The sequence below is a fragment of the Anopheles merus genome, chromosome 2L (assembly GCF_017562075.2).
Source record: "Anopheles merus strain MAF chromosome 2L, AmerM5.1, whole genome shotgun sequence".
Classification (NCBI taxonomy): domain Eukaryota; kingdom Metazoa; phylum Arthropoda; class Insecta; order Diptera; family Culicidae; genus Anopheles; species Anopheles merus.
The window spans coordinates 50886964-50912705 of NC_054083.1; the positions used below are offsets into that span (position 1 = coordinate 50886964).

The window sequence follows — 25742 nt, forward strand, 5'->3', positions numbered from 1 at the left end:
AGTGCTCTTGCTCGCAATTTTAATGTCATCATCCCAACGCACCACCACTCACCTCAATCAAAATTCTTCTTTTATTTGTTTTCACCGTAATTTTCCTTAACAAATGATCACTTTGTAATTCACTGTGATAGAGACCGAGAAATGGATCAAAACCATGCGCACACACACACACACACACACACGTCGATTGTTCTTCTGCTCGCATCGCACCGCTTCCACCATGCACCATGCAAACGAGGAAGGATGAATCGGCTGTGGTAAAACTTAAATGCGATCTCGCAAACAGCACTCTCCATATACCTACACACTTGACAGAGGCAGAGGTAGTGATCGATCGTTTTTGCTCTTCTTCCCTTCTCATGTCCCCTCTCGTTGGTCTCCATCAAAGGTGTGTGTGTGTGCGTGTTAACTTCACTCCCGAGCAAAGAGGAACTTTAAGCAACGCGCTGCAACCGGCCATTGTGATTTGAGACCGTTTGTCAACTAAATAGTTTTTAAAAGTACAATAGTGTAAGATCGTTTCATTTCCATGCCTGCCGTGTAGCTTAGTAGCGCACTCGAAGTAATGACGTTCTAGAGTTCCTGCAGTGGCGCCTGGTGGATGTCTTCCGGTACGAAATTTGATCACTTATCATATTGAAACAAACGATTATTACACGATGACGAACGATGATGATGATGAACGATGATGACTCGATTTGAACAGTGTGTCAGTAGATGGTTAGGGATTGGGGCTGGCGCATTCCGTTTGCACTTATTCCTCCTGTTCCTGTTCGGCCAGCATGGGATCGTCGGTGTCAACTAGTTTGCTGGAGATTTCGTCCTGTACACGTGGGTCGGAAACAGATAGAGATTAGGTTAAGAAGAGCCTTTGAGTGAGTAGACTTCAAAATACACAGAGAGCTTGCAGTTAGGGACAACAGTTTCATTCATTGGAGAAGCTTGGAAGTAAAACAAACTCGGGATCTGTGATTGTAATCCATTAGTAGCTGCAAACGAGCATCATGCATTAAGAAGCCAGGTTGTGTTGTGTGTACTTTCTTTTTTCGTTATTCTAGATCTAAAAAAAACAGCAAGCTAATACAGGAATTTCAATCGTAACCGAATGTCTGGACCTCTTTAGCAGCTTCCGGTTCGTTGTCGGCTTCCTCCTCTTCGTCTTCCTCCTCTTCCGCCTCATCCATCTCGATCTGCTCCTGTGCATCTTCACTCTTGCCGGCCAGCGCTGCCGAGGCACGTCGGAGTTCCTGCTCCTCTGCGTCGGCCTCCATCTCTGCTGCGTCCTTTAGAAAGCACAACCGCACAACCGGACACACCGTAGAGAGGAGTACACCGTATTGGTTAGGTGATTCGGAATGAACTTATCATTATCAGAAGAACAACGATAAAGGCAATGGGGTAAGTAAAGCGTGAAAGGAAAAGTGGGTTAAAATTAAACACACACCAAGAGATTATTAGGGAAGTGAGCAAAAGTGTGTAGAAATTCAGGGAAGATGTGTGATACACAATGAAAAAGATAAGGCTCGAGAGACTAGCCTCAGACAGGTGGTGATCGTAGGCGTGAGAAAGAACTGGAAGAGCTGTTTACACATAAAAATGGCTTGAGATATGTTGCGCACATTCCAAACGAACGGGATCATGTAAGTAAACAGTGACCATATTTAGAGTAGAGTGTAAACAGTATGGCGAAGAAGAGATAGAGCGACACGGTAGCAGAGCGAAGAGAAGGAGGTTAAACATCGCGAAACATTCAACACGTTGTAACGTAGCATCACATTCCGTCAAACCTCATCTTCATCGGTGGACGGAGATTCATGTTCCAGGGATGCTTTCGATTCCCCAACGACCTGCTCCTGCTTCTTCTCTTCCTCATTTGTGCAATCTGGTCTCCTTATCTTACTGGGGTTTTCTATTTGACTGTCCACTTCTGACTCCGATGATTCATCCTCATCCGTTAGATCCTCCTGTTGCACCTCTACTTCCATCTGTTCGACATTATTATCGTCTTGTTCGCTGGTCTTTGTCACCGATTGGTTCAACGTGATCTGCTGTTCAACAGCGGACACTGGCTCTTCGTTGACAATCTCTTCCTTAGGGTCTTTGAGCGGAGTCTCATCAACGACAGCAGAGTCTTCATCGGCTTTGTCTTCGAGATCTTCCTGGAGGTCAGCTGTTGGTTCTTGAGTGTCACCTACGCTCGATTCATGTTCCATGGAGGTCGTTTCTTTACCCTCATTGGTTGCGTTTGTGTCGGTGACTTGAGGATCGTCATCGCTTTGTACCACGGACACTTCCTTTGTCTCGTTTTCAATGGTTTGCGGTCCATCTGGATCATTTGAGTCAATTACAGCTTCTGATTCATCATCCTGCTTCTCAGGAGTGTCATCTTCTGCCAAAGCATCTTCTTTCGATTCCTCCGTCGTAGCTGTTTCTGTCAGGTCCTTCGCCTCTGTGACATCTTCAGCAGTACTTTCACTCACTTCCACGTCCTTCTCCTCTTCAACATCCTTCTTCTCTTCGTTCGTTTTAGTATCTTTCACTTCCTTTTCCGATTGCAACTCCTCCTCTCCAGCCTCTTCCGGTGGAGCCTTTGCCGCCTAATATCAATTGCATGTAGGTGCACAGCAGGTGTGTATGTGAGTTTTTGATGGATGAATTCAGCCAATTTTGGGGTGCAACATCAGTGAGTAAGGTGTGTGCAGGGATTTTGTAAAATGTTCGATGGATAGGGGAAAAAAAAACAAAATGTGATTATTCATAATGGAAAGGGGTAAATGTAATAAATGTTAAATGACATCAAATCTCTTACAAACGGTGTCACTGTATTAGTCATCTACAGCTGGCAATTTCACGCGCAATTTCGGATATTCAATTATTGCATGATTCAGCATCAATTGTTGCAAGCAAGCGCCTACATTGCATCGAGAAGCAAAGGATTAAATAATCTCAAACGAAAAGCTGATACGACTTATCTCAATGATAAGCTCGTGTACTACAGTGTGTGTGTCGATACATTAGTTAGACAATTCAACACAACAAAACACAAATGCATCATGCAGAGCACGGTAAATAGGAACAGTATTAGTCATCAGCCAAGATATCGATCGATTTTCCTTACTTTTATTTTAGACGCTAAAGCTAAAAAAGGTATAAATCTTTCGCTACGATGTATTGGGGTGGTGGATGTATATGCCGCGCTGCTGGGGTGTTTTTGTTATTGTATAATCGCTTGTAATCGCGGGGATAGGCTTTTGCTTTTATTTTCTGAACCTTGTTTTCACCTCTCTCGTAGTGCTATAATCGTGCTCTTGCTAATTTTAATATAGTATATGTATATAATGAGGCCGCGGCATAATATGCTACTCAACATCTAACGAAACGCATTTATATTAAATGGGGACAAAACTCGCAATAAAGTGCAACCTTTGCTTCTCGAAACAAAAAGGCTACACCTCTAAAACTGTGGATTCAATCCTAACTGTTCTCACGTTCAAAGCCCTTAATTACTGCCCTCCCTTTGCTTTGCTTTTGATTTCCGGCTTTAGTTCAGTTTTATATTGAGCTAACTAACTCTTCTTCTGGGGGTGGTGTGTTTGTATGTACCGCGTGTCTGGTGTACGTGTGATACGTTTCGTTTTCAGCTTTGTAATGTAGTGTGTTTACCCTTTTTTTTCGTTCGTTCCCTTACTATATCGTTTGTTTAACTCAGTATTCTACCATTTCCTTATCGCTGCTTAGCATACAGAATAATAACACGTATAAGATAAAGTTACGACTTTACGACGCAAAATAAGAGATAAATTAATTTTGCAGAGCGCACAGCTCATTTGAGAATGTTTTGTTTGAATTTTGACGAAAGTAATATAAATCTATGTGCCAAACATTGCTTTGTAATCGTGAGCTCTCACTGAATGAATTATTTCAAAACTAACGCCGCATCTTTTCGAACCCCGCCCCGCTGATTATCGATGTAAACATATTTGCTAACAAGAAAAAAGCGGCACTGAAAATGAAAAGGGAGTTAAATTGCACACTAGTTTTGAGGTATAGATCATATCTCGCTACGCAAACTCGCGCTACTGCAACCAGAGATTGATTGATGTCCGCTCCACTCTGTTCTAACTAACCACTGCTAATTCTTGCCGATTTACGCACAAACGTTCTTCACAAGATGCTCGCGCTCGCGCGCTTAACAGTTAGCATCGCCTACTACGTAGTGTTTCACCTTACAAATATACCGGGATACCGCGCGGGGTTATAGGGAATGGCTTCTATATTGAAGGATGGGGGGTCTTTTTTACTTGCGCTTCTCTGCCGCTTACGATGCTGTCATCATTAGGCGGTTAAGCGCAATCGGAAGCACACGCACAGGCTCCCGCCGTCCGTTTGCAAGAGCATGTTTGGAAACATGTCGAAATAATCCATCGTCACCATCGCACGCTGCTCTGCGGGTTTTTGCGGGTCGCGATGAGACTGGTAAAATAACTTTAATATATACGGTGTGTATGTGTCTTTTCAACTACGGGTTAGCTTTCCATCCCCATTTCATCGTGCGCATTATTGTGTGTGCTTATCGGTTACTTTGTTTGCGAAACAACCGCTAAACCCCACTTTCTGCTGGTATACTATGCCCAGGCCAGAGAGAACGTGACGAAAGGTGTACAAGGCGGGCACAGAGAGACTCTCTTGCATAAGGGACAGTTTTCTCGATGCCGTTGTCGCACAACAGCATTGCGAAACGGCTGATATCATTCAGGGCACAGTTATTTGTGACCCGGCAAGGCCACACACGCAAAAACAGGTGCGTCAATGCAAACAAACGCTAATGGAAGGAAAAAAAGTTATTCAAATGATTTTAGTTCCCTCATGCAGGATCAAACAGGGATAAACAAAGAAAGTCCCACTACGAGAGTCACTCAACCGACAAACGAAAAACCCCCCTACTCTAATCCGATAACCTAAACGGAACCTTTTCCTCCTGACTTGACACAGGCTGGCCATTGCACGTGTTGCGCGCTGTGCCATTGCTACAGAACAATCTCTAATCCTTGAGCGGGCTGACCTCGGCAAGAGCTTAGACGATTGCATCCGATGCGAAATCGATCAAACGTTAAATTACGCCGCGTTACAACTTCCGTCGGAATCTACCCTCGGGACCTTAAATCTACCAAACAATATATATGCGCGCACGCGACAGAGAACGGGAAAACGTGGAAGAGTGTGGTGTTGTGTGTACTTTCATTGGATTAGAGTAGTGTGGCGTAGCAGCAGGATAGAGTTCGAGGTTTACTCCATCATTATCAAGGTTACAACCGTGCAGAGTTGTGTGGAGGTTACCGTGTCGGCAGTGTTTGCTACGGCCATGGAGTTTACTACTCTCTCTTGTGAGGTGTATGTTGTTAGTCTCTTATCTTTACTGCATTGGGCCTTCCATTTGGGGGTGGAAGGTATATATGTTATGGAAGTTGCTAAGCTTGGAAGTAATGTTAGTAATGCTGTATAGTACAACAAATCAAATGTAATGTTCAAACCAAATTGCCGTTCGATGACGCTTCATATTTTCATACCGCAACACCCGCATATTCTTTTGGCGCCCTAAAATTGGTAAAGCAACACACTAAAACGCAAATTGTTAGATAGGGCCAAACGCGCAAACAACACAAACACAGCACACACACACGGGAGAGCACACAGGTAGCGCGAGCGCTCGCTCGGGGGTGTTGTTGGGCGTTTTAAATTGTTGCTGTTTTAATTTGATTTTCTGTGCAGAGCGACTCCTGCCAACGGCCCTGTCCTCATGGGCCAACGGCGGACCGCTGCGTTACTGTCCACGCCTCGTGCTAACTCAAACCTCGTTCGCGCCCTCGGCCTCCGCTCCATCACCGGCTCCAGCACCGTTGTTGTCTTCAGTCTTGTTTTCTTTGTTCTCGTCCTCGTCCTCGGCGGCCGCGGTGGTGGCGTCGTCGTCGCCGGTGGCAGGTGGTGCTGTTGTCTCGTCGCCGTTTTTGTGCTCCGGCTCGGGTGCCGCCGGGGCCGCCAGCTTCAGGAACACCTCCAGATTGTCCACCTCGTTGGCCATGTCGAAGTCGTCGTAGTCACCGCAGTACTCGGTGTCGTTGAACAGCTGCGGGGGTAGGGCGTGCCGCGGGTTCGGATCACTGATCGTGCAGCCTTTGTGCTGGGCGTTCGTCTGCATAAAGTCCTTCTCGCCCTCCTGGCCCGGCTCTGTGATGTCGATCACCGTATACTCTATGTGCTTGCTGTCCATGATCATCGTGACCCGCTGTTGGCGCTTCTTCACCTGCAAATGGGGAAGAAGAATAGAAAGACGGACAACGTTTCAGTAAACAGATTGGACGCTTATTTCCAAACATCAAGCTCAAACGCTGCGTTGAATTTATTGCCTCTATTATATCCCGCTGAGAAATCTATCAGCATTCCACTCGCATTAGGCAAATCTTCATAAGGTAAACGCAAAAAAAAAACACAGGAACGGACATTAAAAATTGCTTTCCCGTTCAACATGTCTAGCCGCCGGTGTGTGCCTGAGGACGCAGGACAGGCGAGTGGCATGTTTGTTTGTATTTTGCATTGGCCAATCTACATAAGTACACTCATTAGTTCTGTCGCAAGCCGACGGTAGCAACGAAACTTGATGCTTGCAGCTAACGATCTTCTCTAAACGCTATTTTCCCTTGTGATACCCGGTAGGAAAGAGAGTACACTGATCTCATGTACTAATATTTCACGCATGTAGTACGTGTCTCACGTGTCATCACAGAATGTCCAACGGACTTAAACCGTCTCGCCTCGTTCACGGACATTCAAGCAATTAATCAAGTGCGGAAGAAATAGCCACACCAACTGGTGGCGGCAATGATGATGAACTTTGGCAAACGATTTTACGAAAAATTTCTTCAAATTCCGGTTTCAGAGTGATTTGAAGATCCCGAGAATAGATTTCCTAGAAGAGCTGTCTACACATAGGGAACAAAGATCCTAAAGATTTCCCATTAAATTAAGCAGCACCTTTATGTCTGGAGTCGAGCGACCTTGTCCTTCTGCTTGAACGACATCTTGGGCTATTGAAGATCTTCCTGGATTCCTTTGTTTTTCCCCCTTTTAGACCCAACTAATGTCTTTGTTTACACGCCCACCAATTATCTTTGTGGACATTCCGACGACCTCATCTGATCGCCATGTGTGTGTGTTGTCACTACTACACTAAAACACTACGACACTACGTTGTAACATCACTCTGGTGCTAAAATTAGTACCAACAACAACCTCACGTTTGTGAATGTTTCTCTTCCAATAAACTTTCCAACTGTCACAAGCGCTTTTACGTTTCCGTTTGCACTTTCCACTAACATTTCGAACCCATTGGCCTGAGTGCTGCAGTTGGCTGCAATACAGTCACCAAACTGAAGACCTTGCCGGTTGACTAGTTGATCATTTCGAATCACACGTTTGAAGTAAGTTTTCCATAAAATAAATTGACAAGGTCCCAATGATGGTCCCCTACACAGCGCACATTACACACTATCCAAGTGTTTCACCGCAAACCAATTTGACACGCAGATCAAACATAAATAAACCAAGCATGATGCTCCAGATAGATATCGACGTGATCTTCCACACGATCAACATCGTTCAATCGGCTCACTCCAATCGACACGGGGACGATCACCACATAATCCAACCTTCTTCTCACTAGCTCAAGCTGCACCATGCTGTAATGTGCAGATTTATGAGCATAATATTTTCATTCACCTATTAATCCTACACAGTTCCATCACTTCTGCTTTCCCTCCGAGCGAGTAGCTTTGCTTGCTACCATTACCTCCTCCATGCCGACAACTCACGCTAGGTTTTCAAGCGCAAGGAAATGCTATTTTTGCATATCATCTGACTCGGTTTTCCGCGGTTTTCTACCCACTCCTCCCACCTTCAGAGGGAAAACGAGAGAGGGAACGGGCAAACATTTCATTCAATCATTTCCCATCACTCACAGCTGGTAATTGCTACACACGACGCGTATTCTTCCTCTTCCTGGCGGGTAAAACTCGGCAAAATACAGATACAGAGGGAGAGAGAGATGGAAAGGAAGAGCACGATCGAGCATCATTGCACCAGGTTGGGGGAAAGTTTAGGATTTCCCTCTGTGCTGTTTCATAATTTCTGCCCCGTTTGACGAACCTTTAAGCGCGTGGCGCGGGAAGAAAATTCAAACACCCAACACAAACACCAACGCTGGTGTTGGGTGTGTGTTTGTGTATGTTTGCCAAATCACTAAAAATACAGGAGACAGTCCTCGCTAGCATGTCGTCGTGGTTTTCGTTCGACTGTAACATCAGAAGCGCGCATCTACAAGAAAGTAATGCTGATGTTGTATCGGTGCAAACAACAAACCCAACACACGGGCAGCCACTGTGTGATCCTAGACGATCATAACACAAACAACATCGCTGTCCGGCATGAACTATCTACATCTGTGTGTGTATGTCTGTTTGGTGAGCGAAAGGGGAGGGCGATTATTTAATTCAACTCTGTGATGTGATGGCTCTGCTGTGACTGTCATCCTCATCATCATATCGCCCCACGGGGCCATCGCGGATCGCGCGCGCAAAACACCACACGCAAGCAGGGGTGATAGATAAAATTAGATATTCGATCTTCTTTTTTTTGTTGAGGCGAGGACAGACACGACCCAAGAAGAAGCAAGAACGTCCACAACTGAAACGGAAGTGTCAGTGTCGTAAGAGGATGAACGAAAGAAGGAAGAGCGGATATTCATCGGAGCGCAGATACCGATCGAGAACGAACTACACACACCACGACGGGTTCAAACTTGTTTGTTAATGTTATTTTGATCGCGATCGTGATTCGGGACAGAGATAGATATCAACAACAACAGACATGCGTTGTGTACTTTTTCGTGAGAATAACACCATTTGTGCAATGTTATTACCAGTGTCGCAAATATTTCCATTGTCACATCGTTCAATTTTAAATGGACCATAAACTCAAAATCGGACACAGCCAAAACGGTTGATACAACTGCACACACCATAATGCATTTCTTCATCCCCATTGTGGTGATTTATGGCCGTAAATATGGCTTCGTAACGGTTCGTTGAAGGTAAACCATTTAGTGGCCCAATTCTGCACGTTATAATCTCAGGGCGAAGATTACTGCTAGAGCACACCCGCCAGTGGCATGACTAAATCCTTTGACGGGCACATGCCACACTCGTTAAGCGTTTCTCACCCAGAACGCACTAACTGTCAATCGAGCAGCAAAATGGAGGTAAAATATGGACTCATTTTTTTCATCATTACTTCTACATCAAATTTGCAAACCAACTGACCTAACCAATTGCACCCTCTGCTTAAGTCGCATAAGACAGCTCTCATGTGGCGAGGCGAAAGAACCCTGCTACAGCGCAAGTATTATCTCATCCGAGGCGTTGATATTTTTAAGAGAATGTTTCACGATCGCACGACCACCACCATCTCTACCACCCTTCCTATCCCCTTCCGGACGCACTTTTGCGGAAGTGAGGAAGACACAGTGTTGCTAGAAGAATGAGGAAGCGAACTCAAACGCTTCACACCGTCAGCCCTGACATTAAAGTATGCGTCGAGAGCAATTATCTCGTCAGTTTTGTCGCACATTCGCACAATCTTCCCTCTCCCATCCATACAGAGATACAAACACACATCAACGATCGTGTCACATTAACACGGCAAAAAAGCAGGGTGTGTGAGATTCGCACAACCATCTGGTGCGCCGCCTTGCGGCCGCCGTTGTGATGTGGTATTTAAAAGTCACAAATTATAATCGAACTCGAAGCGTTGACAGTAACATCTCTTTTCTTTTCTTTTGATTGATCTTGGAATTAACCACATAGAACACAATTGAGAACTCCTAGAATCTCATGAAAGGTTAAGTAACGCTTTTACCACAAGCAAAACATGTGTAGTAGAACGAATTTCTCTTGTGTACTAACAGCCAATGTCAAAACCCGACAGACACTGCTACGAAGCATCCTCTTGGCTGTTCTTCTCACGGATCATAGACATCCGACACGGTCAGCGACCAAAGCCGCAATCAAGAAGATGATCATGGTGAAAGCAGCGACCACTATTTGTTAGCCGCACAACTACTAACCATACGAACACCTGCCATTGTAATACATCATCCTGAGGTTGAGGAGCTCTTGTGGCCCATGCAACGACAGCATAGCACACTGCAGCACAATGCATGCGATTCTGGTCGGGCGTTAAATAATGCTCATTTGTTTACATCATCTGAATGGGGAGATAGAAGAAGCAGCATAGAATATCAAAGCGTGGCTCTGCTGATCGTAATTCCTTCTTTCCCGATGATTGAGCTATGGTGTAGCAGGTGTTTCGTGTCGCGAAGATCACAGATCAAACCACGGGCGCGGGGATCGCACGTGTGCTGCCGATCAGGTGATGATCTTCGGCCGTGCAAAACACACAGGTATGTCTGCTCTCACAAACTTTATGTAGACTTCGATATCCCCATCTCTCGCTCTCTCTCGCTCAATCTAATTCTCTCTACTGCTTACACACGTGAACTAGGGCATTGCACTTGAGATGCGAAATTTGATCGCGAAAGGGTCAATGGCCTTTCCGAGGAAAGTGGAGGGGGAGGGGGCTGCTTTTCGCTCATGGCCATCTTCATCTCGCGCACCCCCCAAACGAACCCGACAGTGGCGTCAGTCTTCACGCCTCACGGTGTCACGTCACAGTATGCGCCAAAGATGTTGTGATGCCCCATGCCGCACTCGTTTATTGAGGTTTTGAGGCATTGCGGAGACGCAGGAATGCGCGTTAGGGCGCCAGCTAAAGTCGTCGCTCAGCTACGAATCAATCATTTTAACTGTACAATCAATTGTTGGACAATCGGTCTGTTGTTTAAACACACTTGCGTTCGTGTTTCGCTTTCGCGGAGAATGGCGATCCGTGTCTTTCGGCGAGGATCTACAAGGATCGTTATTGACTGTAGCAGCAGGCCTGTTTATTACAAACAGCAGCATTTTCGTCTCGTTACATAAACCTGCTCGTTGTCAAAACAGTTCTTCTGTCGAGAATGTTTTCTCGTCTCTCGCAATAAATCTTAATCGTTATCATATCTTTCGCTAGGAAACAGTTTCTTCTCCTTTCAATCTATAAAGCCAACGAAGGAAGCGCAAAAAGCAAAAAGAATGCCGAAGAATTAACATGTCCCCAAACTAGCATTTCTATATCTGCGGTCTGCGGTTAATTGGGAAATGTACAAATTATTGTAGTCTTTGCTCGTGTTCGCGCTGCCTGTAGTCCTCCTGTGCTCGCCCGAAAAGCAAACACACCAACGACGACAATTAACGACAACGACTGATACCGATCGGAATGTGTCTCTCGCATGCTGCTTCAACGACGATTTTAAGCCGTCCGGCTCGGCAGAGAGCAAGGGAACCGCATGACGTTATTCGGTTTTTTTCGCTACAATCACAAGTTACAGTGCCAAGTGCGCAAACAGGGGGTACAACACACCTTTGGGTCTAGCTTAAACAAGATGTTTCCCCCCTTCTTTCAAGAATAACAGCTCATTCTCGTGTGTGTGTGTGTTTGTGTGTGAGGTTCTGTTTTGGCTTCGGAAAAGGTCTGTGTGTTTAAATTTCGCCAACTTTCAAGGACACCTGTAGGTCTCATTCGCCTGCTTTGAATGGCTCACCATCACCGTTATCGACACATCCGTCAATGAGATCAGAGAGAATAGAGCTCTCCTTTCTTCTGTCTTGCTCTGATCACTGATCACCACTTTCCTTTTCAACAGAACCAAAAACAACAGCTCGAACGATTGTGCTTCTTGCAGGGGGATCGGGTGTCGAATGACTTTCTTTCCACCGTCGTCCGACTGATGCAATGCTGCGGTGCCGCCGAGTGTGTCTATTTATGTGCGAACTGTCCACCTCAAAGCAAGTGGCTCCGCCACCCGGTCACCTTACACCCGAACAGTGCTTGGTGAACACATTTCAATCTGCTCTTCGCAAGCATTTTAATGAATAACACACAAAACCGAAAATATTAACACCGGCCGTTTTCGTTCGGTTAACCCCCGGGACTGTGTTGAAGCCGGCTTCCCGGCGATCATCGGGCGTCTTTTGGCCGGTGGACGAGGAAGCAGGGCAATTAAAATCAAATTATCTAATTTGCTCACAGTCTCTTTCGAAGTTCGCAAGACGCCACCCGGCGCACACCCGTTGGCTCGGGACGAACATGCGTAAGATGGGTTCGGTTTGAGTGCATACAAATAGCACGCACAGTCGGGCGCACACACATACGCGGTGAAGCCGAGCCGTACAGAGTTGTACGTGCGTCTCCTGAAAGCAAATAAAATTAGCTAACAAAATAAATCATAAAACACTACTTCTTCGTTGGTTTTAAATTAAATAGCACCCCGGTAACGGGCATACAAACACTCACACACATCAAAAGAGGCCAAAACGAAACCAGAGACTCTCCCTCTTTCGGCAACAATGTGTTACAATGTTTGCTGAGCGATTCGGTTTCCTAAAAGCATGTTAGATATGCAACGTTCATGCTGTCAACGAATTCGACGTGGGATGTGTATCGTAAGCAGTCGTTTAGCACTGAACCATACTGAACACAGCTTAGCAGCATAGTGATTTGGCCAAATATAGAAGCGATCTTCTCGCACTGCCAAATCCGTTCCAATGCAACATAAAAGTGGTGGCACGTCGATTATAAAGGTTGAACGGATGCTCGAAAGACGTTCTCCTTGAACGATCAATCCACCCGTTTGGTTGATGGCGGTGGCCTTGACTGATTCTTTATTTGGAAACCACAAAGAGTGAGAGAGAGAAAACATTCGCATCTCTATTTCGCAACTCCGGGTCAGCGTGACAGCGTGATTTTATGCAGCTTAGTGAATTCTCAAAGACATCGTAGCTACAAAGATAAGCAAAAGTACAGTTTCACCAGTATGTAATGATTAATTCCCACATAAAGAGTGTAACTGAACACTTTTATAAACACATCTAATCTACGGTTTCAAAATAAAACCGGTTTCCAAACGTTCATCGTCTCAAAGTTACGAAGCATTTCCACTCTAAATGTTTTTGCAACACATTGCACGTAGTTGTCCATCTGGATCGTTCGCTTTCGCTGCAATATTTACCTTATTTCGTGCCTTTTAGTTGGAACATGTTTCAGTCGCCATAAAACAATAAATACACTCAAGCTCAGCGTAGTGTGGATAGCGACAGCAAATGAATCATCGTCATTGAAGGTGCTTGTGAAGATTGCATTAACGCTACTTCGTATGAAGCGGTGGACAAACTAAGTCTGTGAGTAAAAACGGAGCTTCATTTCCGTACGAAATATAACGGTGTATTTTCCATTGCTACATCCCAAAAACGCATGAAAACAAATCCCTCTATTTCCCCTAATTGCACCTACAGAAAAGAATGCTTTTAACAAAAGCACTGCCACCGCACACATCAGACACATTATTCCTGCCGCAACCCTTCATTGCACACTGAATTCGATCAAGCTAAGTGAGCCGTAACGCACGGCTCGTGGACGCGAGATGCGATCATGCTCACTCTTCCCACCCGATCCAGACCCAGTTCCGATCGTTCTATGCCACACGGACCAGTCATTCCGCTTGAATAATGATAAGCCCGTCTACCTCACGATACGGTGCCATCCATTCTCCACCGCGCAGGCAGGCAAGATCAGTGTACCAAAACCAAACTGGCCCCTTGTCGGAAGAGGTGATCGCTTTTGGGGTGGTACGGGGGTTTTATGTGACGACCCAACCGACACCACCGCGTGTGCTGCACATTTATTGCACACTAATTAGATGCATTATGTACGCGCCACCGCTTGCCGCACCACCGCCACAATCGAATTGTGTTTTCCCCCAGCGTGCTCTCATTTATGCTCCGCAACAATCGCTAGCTATTCGGCAGGCCATGACTGAATGACTAAAATATAAGAGAAGATAAAATGTTAAAAAGTAGAACAAAACTGAGATCGGAAATTAATATGAATTTTGTTATTCCTTTTTCTGTTCCATACGGTCCCGCCAGCCTGTAGATGGGAACATTCCAAACCCTATTTCAGCTTATCTGAGATGTTGCCCGGGAACAAACGAATCCAATACGCCTGTGAACTGCATAGTACGATCATTGGAGCTGCGATTAACACGCAAACCGATCGCGCCATTAAAATTCATCCAACGGGCAGCAGTGTGCTCGGCTTAAAAAAAGCTTTACTATCACGGCCCATATATTCGATTGGCATTGCCTGGCCGAGAAATTTTCTACGCTGGTACACGTTCCAATCTTCGAGACAGAATGCAGCCAGTTAGAATACATGTGGATCCATGCGCGCGTGTGTGTGTGTGTTGAAACTAACGGGAACACCATTTTTGCCAATTATTATTTTGTGCCAAACGAAGCGAACAGCGCGCGGCTCGGGCATAACTCACACAGAGTGCAGCGGCGGCAACCATGGGCAACCACGGGCCAACTTGAATCGGTTAGTTGAACTTTATTTAATGCGTCATCCTACACGCCTTTACCGTACGACAGGAAATGGCTGTAATGGAATAAGAGAAAATAAAGCGTAGCGTCGACATTTGGACATAAAACGCACAGCTAAAATGAAATTATTTTCCTTTCCCTGTAGCTTGTAACCCTGTTTGCTCTGCTGCCGTTTTGCACATCGGATAAATATTTCAATTGCAAATAAACATCCGCATGCTGGCGGTAGACACTCTCTTACACGGTTGAACTTCCGTCCTTCGAATGATCGTATCTGCATCGATCGTGCCACTCTGCACCTGAAGTGGGTGAAAGAAGATCTTTCTAAATAAATATCGCAAAGGGACAGGCAGCAAGCGAGCATACAGATGTTACATTTACAATGTAACGGAGCAGCAGTAGAATCGTCTGCATAATTAACGCATGATACTGCGCACCCATCTGCTTCCATGTTCAAGCTTATCGGCCACTTATTGAACACTTGAAATAAATGGTTTCAAAAACACCCTCGCTAATGAGCTAATTGACTGGAGTGGTTCAAACCCCATTTGATAAGAAAAATATCAATCCCATCCCTCACATTTCCTGTGCCATTTCCAATGCACAGACAACAAAGATAGCTGCTACATTTGTAAGCCCTTCCCTTGTCCTGCTGTGGTCTCGTTTTACCCCCTTCCACCACAAGCGCATTGGGGTGTGTCCGTGGAGTTCAACTTAAATGTGAATCACTGATTAAATTAAATCCAGCTCCGTGGATGCATCGGGCGTATCAAACCATGCGTGCGTTCTACCCATTCCTCCCTCTGTTATCGCTCTTGGAAGCATTTTTTTTAAAGTTTGTGTTTCAACTCACAACTCTCGGGGAGTTTGTACAGAGCATTCTCGACGTCTTCGACTGCGCTATGAATCATAGGCTGTGGTCCCTTCCTAAACGGGGGACGACAAATCGTCGATGCCAGTTGAAGCAAGCATTTCCTCGATTCGTTACAGCGCTTTATGGAACCGTTCCAGCAAATGTGTGTGTGCTTCAAACGCATAACGACAAAGACTCACACACCATGCGATGACTGGGCCGGGCAGCTAATAGGGATGGGAACTGATGCATGACATCATCCATAGGCCACAACACACCATTTCTCCGGGCTGTATGTCGCCCGGAATTTGCTGTATGATTCCCCAATTTCTGGTCTGAGTGTTTTTTCGATTCGAGGAACATCAAAGTTGGCTTCGAAATGCGTTTTCATGTTGGAATGCCGTTGGAATCACGGACACCTCATGGGCTCTTTTGCACCCTAGAGCAAAGAAGACACACCGCGCTGGGGAAGCAAGTTCAAGTACCGCTTCTTCTGACCATGTAGGGGTGGTTGGGCCGGTTTCTAATCGCGTACGAAGCAAACAAACGGAAGTTAATCAACTTGCGCCTTCCCGCTGCTGTTGCTTGTATCATTCTGTCTTTTCTTCTCTTTCCTTGTTAGTTGCTTTCTTTCTCTCCCTCTCCCTCTCTCTCTCTCTATTAGGATGGGAGATTTTTGCTCGCTTTTCGGCTTACCAAACACACAACACACGGCGTGTTGTATTTCTTTTTTCTATACGCGATTATTTATAACTGTTACACTACGGTCGCTAGAAACAGACAGAAACACATACATACATCGGGTGCCGATACACACTAGCTTGAACCATATAAAATTGAAGCATGCCCAGCTATCCCGGGCGCGGTCGGGTGGGACACCGAGGGGTGGGTGTTGGTTCACTCCCCGTTCATGGCCATGGCCAAGAGAAAGAGTCGAGATCCCGTGTACTGCGACTCCCCCCCCCCATTCGTGTATCCTTCCGCTCAGAGCACTTACCTCTTTGTTGCCGGACATTCCACTGATGTACACTTTGATAACCATTTTGATGTGATTTTCCTGGGGCTGTTGTGTGGAATTTGGGTGTGTTGTGTCGTCGGCCGCACTGTGACGGGGGATGCTGCTGCTGCTGTTGCTCGAGACGGTTCTTTCTTCGCTCACACACTCGGCCCGTTCTTCTAATTTCTTCACTCACACTAAAGGACGCTGCTTTCTTTTCTTTTTCTGTCCGCTCGTCACAAGCGGAACGCGCACTTTGCCTTTTTTATTTCTACCTTCTCAAACTCGGATAACTCGCAACTCGCCAAAGTGCACGCACTGTAGTCGTGAACCGCTAGAGGGAAGGAAAAAAGAAGAATAAGCACACTGGCGACTGGGCACACAATCAAATCACTAACGACCACCTTCACCATCACCACCACCACCTGCTAAAATGGAATTTCGGAAAGATAAACTGCACCAGCCCGAGAAAGGGGTTGAACTGGCAGAGCTCCCCTTTTTTGGGGGTGATAAATATCGACAGCAAATATGAAATGCTATCTTTCCAAGGACAACACACACACACACACATACACACACTAGATCACGCACTCTACCGAAAGTGAGAGACGTTTGCGTCAAGGAACACTCCGGAAAGGTTGCTACGGAACACACGAAAGGATTTTTTTGGTACAGAGAAACCAGTAGGCGTGAAGGGACGCACCCAAAAAGACAAGAAAAGTCCCTGAAATAATTGTTAAACACCCCTCGAAAGGTCGCTCCACACATACACACACACGCACGCACTCTTCCGACCCGGTTCTACGAAACAGTGGGGGAGGGGGGATGAGACAAACGTTTTTGATAAAAATCTTCCGACGCCGAAGAAGAAACTGCAACAATAACGCCGCACCAAGGCTCTATCGGTTTCCTCTCGGACAGGATATCTATAGATTCTTCTCGATACACACACACCACGCCTCAATATGTGCGTTCCCTCACTGTGCGGTAGATCCCGTAAATCGGTATAGATACGCACCACAGAGTTGGATGCTTCGGGTGCTCTTGACTCGCTGCTACTTGCTTGGAAACTCGTCGCGGGCGGTTTTCTTGAATGCCGTCGTACCGGACCAACTTCTGCAATCGAATGGAAAATCACCGAAGGGGCAAGCAAGGAAGGTGGAGGATATAGCACGCAAGGGGATGACGCTCTTGACATGAGCCCCAACACGTCAACGCGGATGAAGCGCTTTCAAACTGACCGTTGGCTTTTTCAATCGCAAAACACTTATAAAACATAATAAAAAGTGTAAATTTACTTGCCATTGTTTTAATTACTTCTCGATATTGGATTTATTTTCTGTTGTTTGAGGAAATCATCTTTTGAAATTACCTTTTTTCCTTAATTTGACGATGGTGCTACAAGCTGCACAGCAGAAAAGGCCTTTTCACCGTGTAGACAGGCCTTCACTTGTTGACGTTTCGCAAAGTCGCATATAAACAAAGCAAATCTTGATCACATTCAGTGCAGTCGTTTCTCCGCTCTTTCCCGTGATGAAAATTGTACGCAGTATTTAAATTGTGTTCTGATATTCCTCATCCACCACACTCCTTCCCTCGTGATGCTTTCGTTTTTCCGCAAGAAAACCTCCGACGAATTGCCGACCGGTGGATCCGCATCGTCGACCACGAAAGGCAATCCGTCAATCGGTGGAACAACAGCAAATGGTGAAGTGCCTCCAAGACCGAGCCTGCAAGAGCTGGGCTACCGAAATGCGAACGATTTGCGTGAAACCATCTACGACTTTCTGCGCACAATACGCGACCCGGAAAAGCCCAGCACGCTGGAAGATCTGCACGTCGTGTACGAGGAGGGAATATTCGTGAACGAGCCAACGCCGGGCAACGTGAACGTGGTGCGGGTCGAGTTTAATCCGACCGTACCGCACTGTTCGCTGGCAACGCTGATAGGGCTGTGCATACGGGTGAAAATTGAGCGAAACATTACGCACAGTCTGAAGCTGGACATCTACATCAAGAAAGGTGCCCACGCGACGGAAGACGAAAGTAAGTAGCACGGGTTCGGCCACGGTTCCGGCCGTGGGTCTGGCCGAAGACACTCCCTTGTCTAATCTATCTATACCCGCTTTCGGTTATTCTGCACGTATTTGTCGATATTTGCAGTTAACAAGCAGATCAATGATAAGGAACGAATAGCAGCGGCTATGGAGAATCCAAACCTCAGACAGTTGGTGGAGAACTGCATCAAAGATGAAGATTGAAAGACTGAACGCTATCGGTGCAATAAATCATTTTTTGTGGTCATGGAAGGTGTGTGCTCACGGGGTAAGCAGTTGAAGGTAATCGATTGTTGGTTAAATAAATAGTTTCCTATATAAGTATGAATTATCGGGCGCAGATAGTAATGTAATCATTTCCTGTGATGTATCACGATCACGCAGACGTTTGAACTCTGCTACTAATAATTCGATGAATTTTTTTAACCAGCTCCAGCAGCTGATAAGATAGAATGTCAACGACCTACGCTCTCTGAATTAGCATTTAAGCATGTGAGAGTTACACGATTCCCTTTCTATGCACAGCTGCATAAGGACATAGCAGCAACAATCATAGCGCGAGTGACCGATCACCGTTATTGTCCTCTAGGGCTACTGAGATGCTATATACTACATCCATATCCTACCGTCTCCTGGACAACAAACGATGACCATTTCTATATACGAACGTTATGTGTGTGAGTGTCGGATGTCCCTAGCAGGCTATGTCCTATGGTTTGTAATGCTTGATTCGGCTCTCGTTTGGCCATTTTCGATTCAACGTTCAAAGGTGAAACATCTTTCGGTGAAAGTGCTCTGGAAGCCACTTTTATTAAACGAATCTACTTCATAAGTAACTCTGGCGACTCATCTCACGAGTGAATATTTTAACATCGTTTCGAAGCAGAATCATTCAAAGGTAAGCACAAAGTGGCTAATTATTATTGCACAAAGATTGGACTCGATGAAATATTGTGTAACATCCTGCTCACCAACGTCGCACCGTTTTCAACACAGCTAGTACAAAATGGTGGTTGATATGGATGAATCTAAGGTCGGTGTCGACGAGGAGCAGCATTACGACGACATCAGCTCCGACGAATGCGACACGCCAGCGGGCGTGTTATCCTCCAAGTTCGACAAAACGGACCTTTCGATTAACACCAATCCGCTGCCGCACGGCAAGTACACTCTGATCGGGCTCGATATAGATACGACGGGTCGTAGACTTATCGATGAGATCGTACAGATCTCGGCATTCACGCCGGAGAAAGAGTATGCGCAGTACATTATGCCGCTGATGAACCTGAACCCGGCTGCTCGTCAGCGCCACCAGGTTCGCGTGATTACGGTTGGATTTTTCCGCATGCTGAAAAGCATGCAGACCTACCGTGTCATGAAGACCAAGATGGAAGTTGCGGCTCTGAACGAGTTTCTTGACTGGCTGGAGGAGCGTCTTCGCGAGGACGAGGGGTCCGAGGGCATTGTACTGGTGTATCATGAGCAGCGCAAGTTTGTGCCGTACATGGTCATCGAGGCGTTGAAGAAGTACAAGCTGCTGGACCGCTTCTCACACTCGGTTAAGTCATTTGTGAATGGGTTCAAATTGGCGGAGGAAAAGTGTACCAAGACCATCAAGTACTTGACGATTCGTCAGCTAGCGAAGTTGGTTTTGGACGAAAAGGCAGGATCCCGTGATGGATTTGAGGGAAATGCGGCGTACCGAGCAAGAATGGCGTTCGAAATTTCGAGATGCCTAGCAACCGGTAAGTGAAAAATGGCGTCGGCGCCATTTTGTGCAATACTCATTAAAGATGGTTGCCATGGTTTCTAACTTTGGGTCTTCTCTGATTACAGCTGAACCGAAGTCCAATGCTGTAAATGCGACTGCTTCATCGCCAACCGAGAGCGAGCCGAATGATACAGCTACGTCTGAAGAGGCCACCAATTCTTCCTCCACCGCTGAGGATGCAGTGAAGGATGAAGGTGACAAGCCGTCAGAGGAGAACGCTGAACAATCGGATGACGATGCGCAGAAGCAGGATGAGAAGAAGGAAGAAGCTCCTGCTGCTTCTTTGAACAGCTCTGCATCTCGTCCCTTGACCGAAGAGGATCGTGAAAAGATGTGCGCAGTGTTGTGCGAATATGCTTCACCGATTTCCACTGAAATCTCCGAGCTTGACGAACAGGAGAAGATTCTTGTGCGCCAGAATTCATTGAGACCGGTATTTTTGCTCTATTTTAAGACGACAATCTACCATCGGTAAGAAACTCTTGAGCCTCGACGATCCTAGCTCAGACTTTAAACTTACCATAATCGTGTTTACTTTTCCAGGGTTAAGGCTGTTACTTATAGACGAGTACTGGCAGAAACTGGCCACGATTACGAATCATTGCGTCAAGTCTGGCAAGAGAAGAAGCGCGAAGGTCTGGAAGCGATCATCAACGAGATTGCAGAGTTGAAGGAAGACGAGCGCACGGAGCTGAACGAACTACTTGATTGTCACTACGATCCGGACAAGCAGGCATTTAAGCCGATCGTCAAGCGTATGAAGCGTCGTCCTTCTCGAGGTGAGCATAGTTTCTCCATTAAACATTTGTTTAGATGTTATGGCATATACCAATATATCATTTTCTTGTACAGCAGGACAACCATTCTTCTCCAACAAGAATGGCAACGTTCCACAGAACCAGAACGGAAATAACCAGATGGCCAAGGAAAACCGGAAACCATTCAATGGTTACCAGAATAACCAGAAGAATCATAACAACCATCACAATGGAAACAACAACAACAACAACAACATGGTCAATAAGCATCAGAACCAACAGAACCAGCAGCAACAACAGTACTACAACGGTCCGTCTTCCCCCGAATCCGGCATGCGTAACGGAGGATCTCCGGGAAAGCGTTTCTTCCAGCGCAACTCGCGTCGCCGTCGCGGAGGAAACGGCCAGAACCAGAATCAGAACGGAGGACAGAATCAGCAGCCGATGAAGAACCATAACGGTAATCATCATTCTTACTCGAATTCGAATCGCCACAATAACCAATTCCAGCAACCAATGCAAGGTCACGCTTAGGCGTGAGCCGGGGAAAGTATGCGGGACATTTTAACGGTAGATAACTGATGATTTTTGCGTAGATGCAATAGATGCAGGAACATACCCGATTCAAAGAACATCGTTTTACGGATAATGGCAAGGAATACGAAACATTTTTAAACACGCTCAAATAGATTTAAGGATCATCTCGATAGAAGTAGCCAACTCATTCGGTATAGTTGTTCTCGTATTTTAGAATCAGGTAGAAGCGCTGCTTCAGCAGCAAAATGTCTTAGCTCAGGATCGTAGGGCAGGATGGCCGTTGGACCCGTTGAAAGTATGCGCGCACTTTCTAGGGATGTTTCCATGGTGTCATCCGGCCCGCTTTTAGTCACCCAGAACCTAAGGCAGATTGCTTGCATTTGTGTGGTGCAGAACCCCATTTTAATATTGTGTAAATTATTTTCACTACGTAGCAATCAATACCAATGTTAGGCTGCAAAACGTCTCTTTTAGCTGTGGTGGGTTTTAGCAGCTCAGAAATGAAACAACGATTTATGTTATGATTGTAATTGATGGAAGGTGTACAACACCGGAGGGCCAGACCTCTGGAAGGCGATGGCGGTTCCATGTTGATGCCAATATATGATGATTTTGTTGCATATTAATAGTTGTTGTTATGTTTTATTCAAATTCCTACGATAAATTTACTATATATTACAGTTAGTGAGCATGTAGTAGATAATACATAAAACATAAAACACATAGAGAAAACTGGTTTAATTAAATTCAAAAAGTTTGGATTAAAATCGCAGCAATTGGTTATGGAAAAATGTGTGCGTAATGTAAATTTCAAGTAAATATTTGCATTGCATATTCATCGACTTCTGTTACAATTTCGCAAAAATTAAAAATGTTAATTAATCAAAAAAAAATATAAAAAGAAATCAAATCATTTGGTGGCACATCCACAGATACAGATTTTTATGGCATGAATATTCCACTACACTAACATATTTTATAGCAATTCTATTGAACGCCTTAGTAGCGGAATTGCCAGAACGGCACTATAGTTGTCTCTGTTTGGCACACACAATCATTTTTCATCCCAGGGTTGCCATAGCAGTTTGGCGACGGTCACGTAGCATGCGAAGGATTTCGATCGCACAGGATCACTTTTAATCAAACGTTTGAAGAAGACACATCTCAGTGCAAGCGCTCTGGAAGCTGCTTTTACCGAACGAACTAACTTTTCAAGTAACCTCAAAAACTTGTCTCTAACGACACCACGTGCTATCCGCGAGTTTCATTTCCCGTGCAAAGTACCCCGATTTAGCTATCATTCGTGAACATTTCGTAGTGCCTCTACCCACAGGTAAGACCATTCGAGGTTTACCAAGTTTTGTGCAAATACTTACAGTAATTTTCGTTCTGGTGAAAACCTTCCCTTGTGTAGCTTGTACAAAATGGTGGTTGGTATGGATGAATCGAAGGTAGGACATGACGAGGAGCAGCATTACGAGGACAGCAGCTTCGACGAATGCGACACGCCAGCGGGCGTGTTATCCTCCAAGTTCGACAAAACGGACCTTTCGATTAACACCAATCCGCTGCCGCACGGCAAGTACACTCTGATCGGGCTCGATATAGATACGACGGGTCGTAGACTTATCGATGAGATCGTACAGATCTCGGCATTCACGCCGGAGAAAGAGTATGCGCAGTACATTATGCCGCTGATGAACCTGAACCCGGCTGCCCGTCAGCGCCACCAGGTTCGCGTGATTACGGTTGGATTTTTCCGCATGCTGAAAAGCATGCAGACCTACCGTGTCATGAAGACCAAGATGGAAGTTGCGGCTCTGAACGAGTTTCTAGACTGGCTGGAGGAGCGTCTTCGCGAGGACGAGGGGTCCGAGGGCATTGTACTGGTGTATCATGAGCAGCGCAAGTTTGTGCCGTACATGGTCATTGAGGCGTTGAAGAAGTACAAGCTGCTGGACCGCTTCTCACACTCGGTTAAGTCATTTGTGAATGGGTTCAAATTGGCGGAGGAAAAGTGTACCAAGACCATCAAGTACTTGACGATTCGTCAACTAGCTGAGATAGTTTTGGATGAAAAGGCAGGATCCCGTGATGGATTTGAGGGAAATGCGGCGTACCGAGCAAGAATGGCGTTCGAAATTTCGAGATGCCTAGCAACCGGTAAGTGAAAAATGGCGTCGGCGCCATTTTGTGCAATACTCATTAAAGATGGTTGCCATGGTTTCTAACTTTGGGTCTTCTCTGATTACAGCTGAACCGAAGTCCAATGCTGTAAATGCGACTGCTTCATCGCCAACCGAGAGCGAGCCGAATGATACAGCTACGTCTGAAGAGGCCACCAATTCTTCCTCCACCGCTGAGGATGCAGTGAAGGATGAAGGTGACAAGCCGTCAGAGGAGAACGCTGAACAATCGGATGACGATGCGCAGAAGCAGGATGAGAAGAAGGAAGAAGCTCCTGCTGCTTCTTTGAACAGCTCTGCATCTCGTCCCTTGACCGAAGAGGATCGTGAAAAGATGTGCGCAGTGTTGTGCGAATATGCTTCACCGATTTCCACTGAAATCTCCGAGCTTGACGAACAGGAGAAGATTCTTGTGCGCCAGAATTCATTGAGACCGGTATTTTTGCTCTATTTTAAGACGACAATCTACCATCGGTAAGAAACTCTTGAGCCTCGACGATCCTAGCTCAGACTTTAAACTTACCATAATCGTGTTTACTTTTCCAGGGTTAAGGCTGTTACTTATAGACGAGTACTGGCAGAAACTGGCCACGATTACGAATCATTGCGTCAAGTCTGGCAAGAGAAGAAGCGCGAAGGTCTGGAAGCGATCATCAACGAGATTGCAGAGTTGAAGGAAGACGAGCGCACGGAGCTGAACGAACTACTTGATTGTCACTACGATCCGGACAAGCAGGCATTTAAGCCGATTGTCAAGCGTATGAAGCGTCGTCCTTCTCGAGGTGAGCATAGTTTCTCCATTCAACATTTGTTTAGATGTTATGGCACATACCAATATATCATTTTCTTGTACAGCAGGACAACCATTCTTCTCCAACAAGAATGGCAACGTTCCACAGAACCAGAACGGAAATAACCAGATGGCCAAGGAAAACCGGAAACCATTCAATGGTTACCAGAATAACCAGAAGAATCATAACAACCATCACAATGGAAACAACAACAACAACAACAACAACAACATGGTCAATAAGCATCAGAACCAACAGAACCAGCAGCAACAACAGTACTACAACGGTCCGTCTTCCCTCGAATCCGGCATGCGTAACGGAGGATCTCCGGGAAAGCGTTTCTTCCAGCGCAACTCGCGTCGTCGTCGCGGAGGAAACGGCCAGAACCAGAATCAGAACGGTGGACAGAATCAGCAGCCGATGAAGAACCATAACGGTAATCATCATTCTTACTCGAATTCGAATCGCCACAATAACCAATTCCAGCAACCAATGCAAGGTCACGCTTAGGCGTGAGCCGGAGAAAGTATGCGGGACATTTTAACGGTAGATAACTGATGATTTTTGCGTAGATGCAATAGATGCAGGAACATACCCGATTCAAAGAACATCGTTTTACGGATAATGGCAAGGAATACGAAACATTTTTAAACACGGTCAAATAGATTTAAGGATCATCTCGATAGAAGTAGCCAACTCATTCGGTATAGTTGTCCTCGTATTTTAGAATCAGGTAGAAGCGCTGCTTCAGCAGCAAAATGTCTTAGCTCAAGATCGTAGGGCAGGATGGCCGTTGGACCCGTTGAAAGTATGCGCGCACTTTCTGGGGCAGTTTCCAAGGCGTCATCCGGCCCGCTTTTAGTCACCCAGAAGCTAGGACCGTTTGCTTGCATTTGTGTGGTGCAGAACCCCATTTTAATATTGTGTAAATTATTTTCACTACGTAGCAATCAATACCAATGTGAGGCTGCAAAACGTCTCTTTTAGCTGTGGTGGGTTTTAGCAGCTCAGAAATGAAATCAACGATTTATGTTATGATTGTAATTGATGGAAGGTGTACAACACCGAAGCGCCAGACCTCTGGAAGGCGATGGCGGTTCCATGTTGATGCCAATATATGATGATTTTGTTGCATTGAATATTTGTGTGCTTGTTCTATTAGATTAGTGGGTTCGATTTAGAAAGAAATGTACGATATTCGGATGGA

At 45.7% G+C, this 25742-nt stretch overlaps 5 protein-coding genes across 19 annotated transcripts in view; 3 read left to right on the plus strand and 2 right to left on the minus strand.

Annotated features, from left to right (window-relative positions):
• LOC121594592 (cell wall protein DAN4-like) overlaps positions 1-17281 on the minus strand; it is a 33929-nt gene extending 16648 nt beyond the window's left edge. Inside the window, exon 1 of the mRNA XM_041918010.1 lies at positions 17222-17281. The gene's annotated coding sequence lies outside the window, so the exon portion shown is untranslated. The remainder of the gene's footprint in view (positions 1-17221) is intronic.
• On the minus strand, positions 58-17582 carry LOC121594594 (glutamic acid-rich protein). Of its 13 annotated transcripts, XM_041918017.1 has the most exons (7): positions 17454-17582; positions 17032-17076; positions 16436-16769; positions 5852-6301; positions 1788-2597; positions 1116-1283; positions 58-823 (listed from the first exon to the last, which is right to left on the minus strand). In XM_041918017.1, the coding sequence occupies exons 3-7, from the start codon at positions 16478-16480 to the stop codon at positions 755-757; spliced, it is 1542 nt and encodes a 513-aa protein (XP_041773951.1). In that variant the 5' UTR covers positions 16481-16769; positions 17032-17076; positions 17454-17582; the 3' UTR covers positions 58-754. The 13 variants fall into 13 exon arrangements, with proteins under 13 accessions (XP_041773951.1, XP_041773953.1, XP_041773947.1 ...); XM_041918019.1 differs by lacking the exon at positions 17032-17076 and having other exon boundaries at positions 17417-17582; XM_041918013.1 differs by lacking the exon at positions 17032-17076 and having other exon boundaries at positions 17454-17581.
• A 310-nt stretch (positions 17583-17892) lies between these two features.
• On the plus strand, positions 17893-18820 carry LOC121594596 (MIP18 family protein galla-1). The gene is made up of 2 exons (XM_041918027.1): positions 17893-18481; positions 18599-18820. The coding sequence occupies exons 1-2, from the start codon at positions 18037-18039 to the stop codon at positions 18694-18696; spliced, it is 543 nt and encodes a 180-aa protein (XP_041773961.1). The 5' UTR covers positions 17893-18036; the 3' UTR covers positions 18697-18820.
• Positions 18821-19219: 399 nt separating this feature from the next.
• Positions 19220-22184, plus strand: LOC121594593 (maternal protein exuperantia-like). 2 transcript variants are annotated; one of them, XM_041918011.1, is made up of 5 exons: positions 19220-19390; positions 19489-20237; positions 20329-20734; positions 20807-21042; positions 21116-22184. In XM_041918011.1, the coding sequence occupies exons 2-5, from the start codon at positions 19499-19501 to the stop codon at positions 21553-21555; spliced, it is 1821 nt and encodes a 606-aa protein (XP_041773945.1). In that variant the 5' UTR covers positions 19220-19390; positions 19489-19498; the 3' UTR covers positions 21556-22184. The 2 variants fall into 2 exon arrangements, with proteins under 2 accessions (XP_041773945.1, XP_041773946.1); XM_041918012.1 differs by having other exon boundaries at positions 21119-22184.
• A 494-nt stretch (positions 22185-22678) lies between these two features.
• On the plus strand, positions 22679-25674 carry LOC121593279 (maternal protein exuperantia-like). Of its 2 annotated transcripts, none has more exons than XM_041915509.1 (5): positions 22679-22891; positions 22973-23721; positions 23813-24218; positions 24291-24526; positions 24600-25674. In XM_041915509.1, exons 2-5 carry the CDS (start codon positions 22983-22985, stop codon positions 25043-25045), a joined length of 1827 nt encoding a protein of 608 aa, XP_041771443.1. In that variant the 5' UTR covers positions 22679-22891; positions 22973-22982; the 3' UTR covers positions 25046-25674. The 2 variants fall into 2 exon arrangements, with proteins under 2 accessions (XP_041771443.1, XP_041771444.1); XM_041915510.1 differs by having other exon boundaries at positions 24603-25674.
• The last annotated feature ends 68 nt before the right edge of the window (positions 25675-25742 follow it).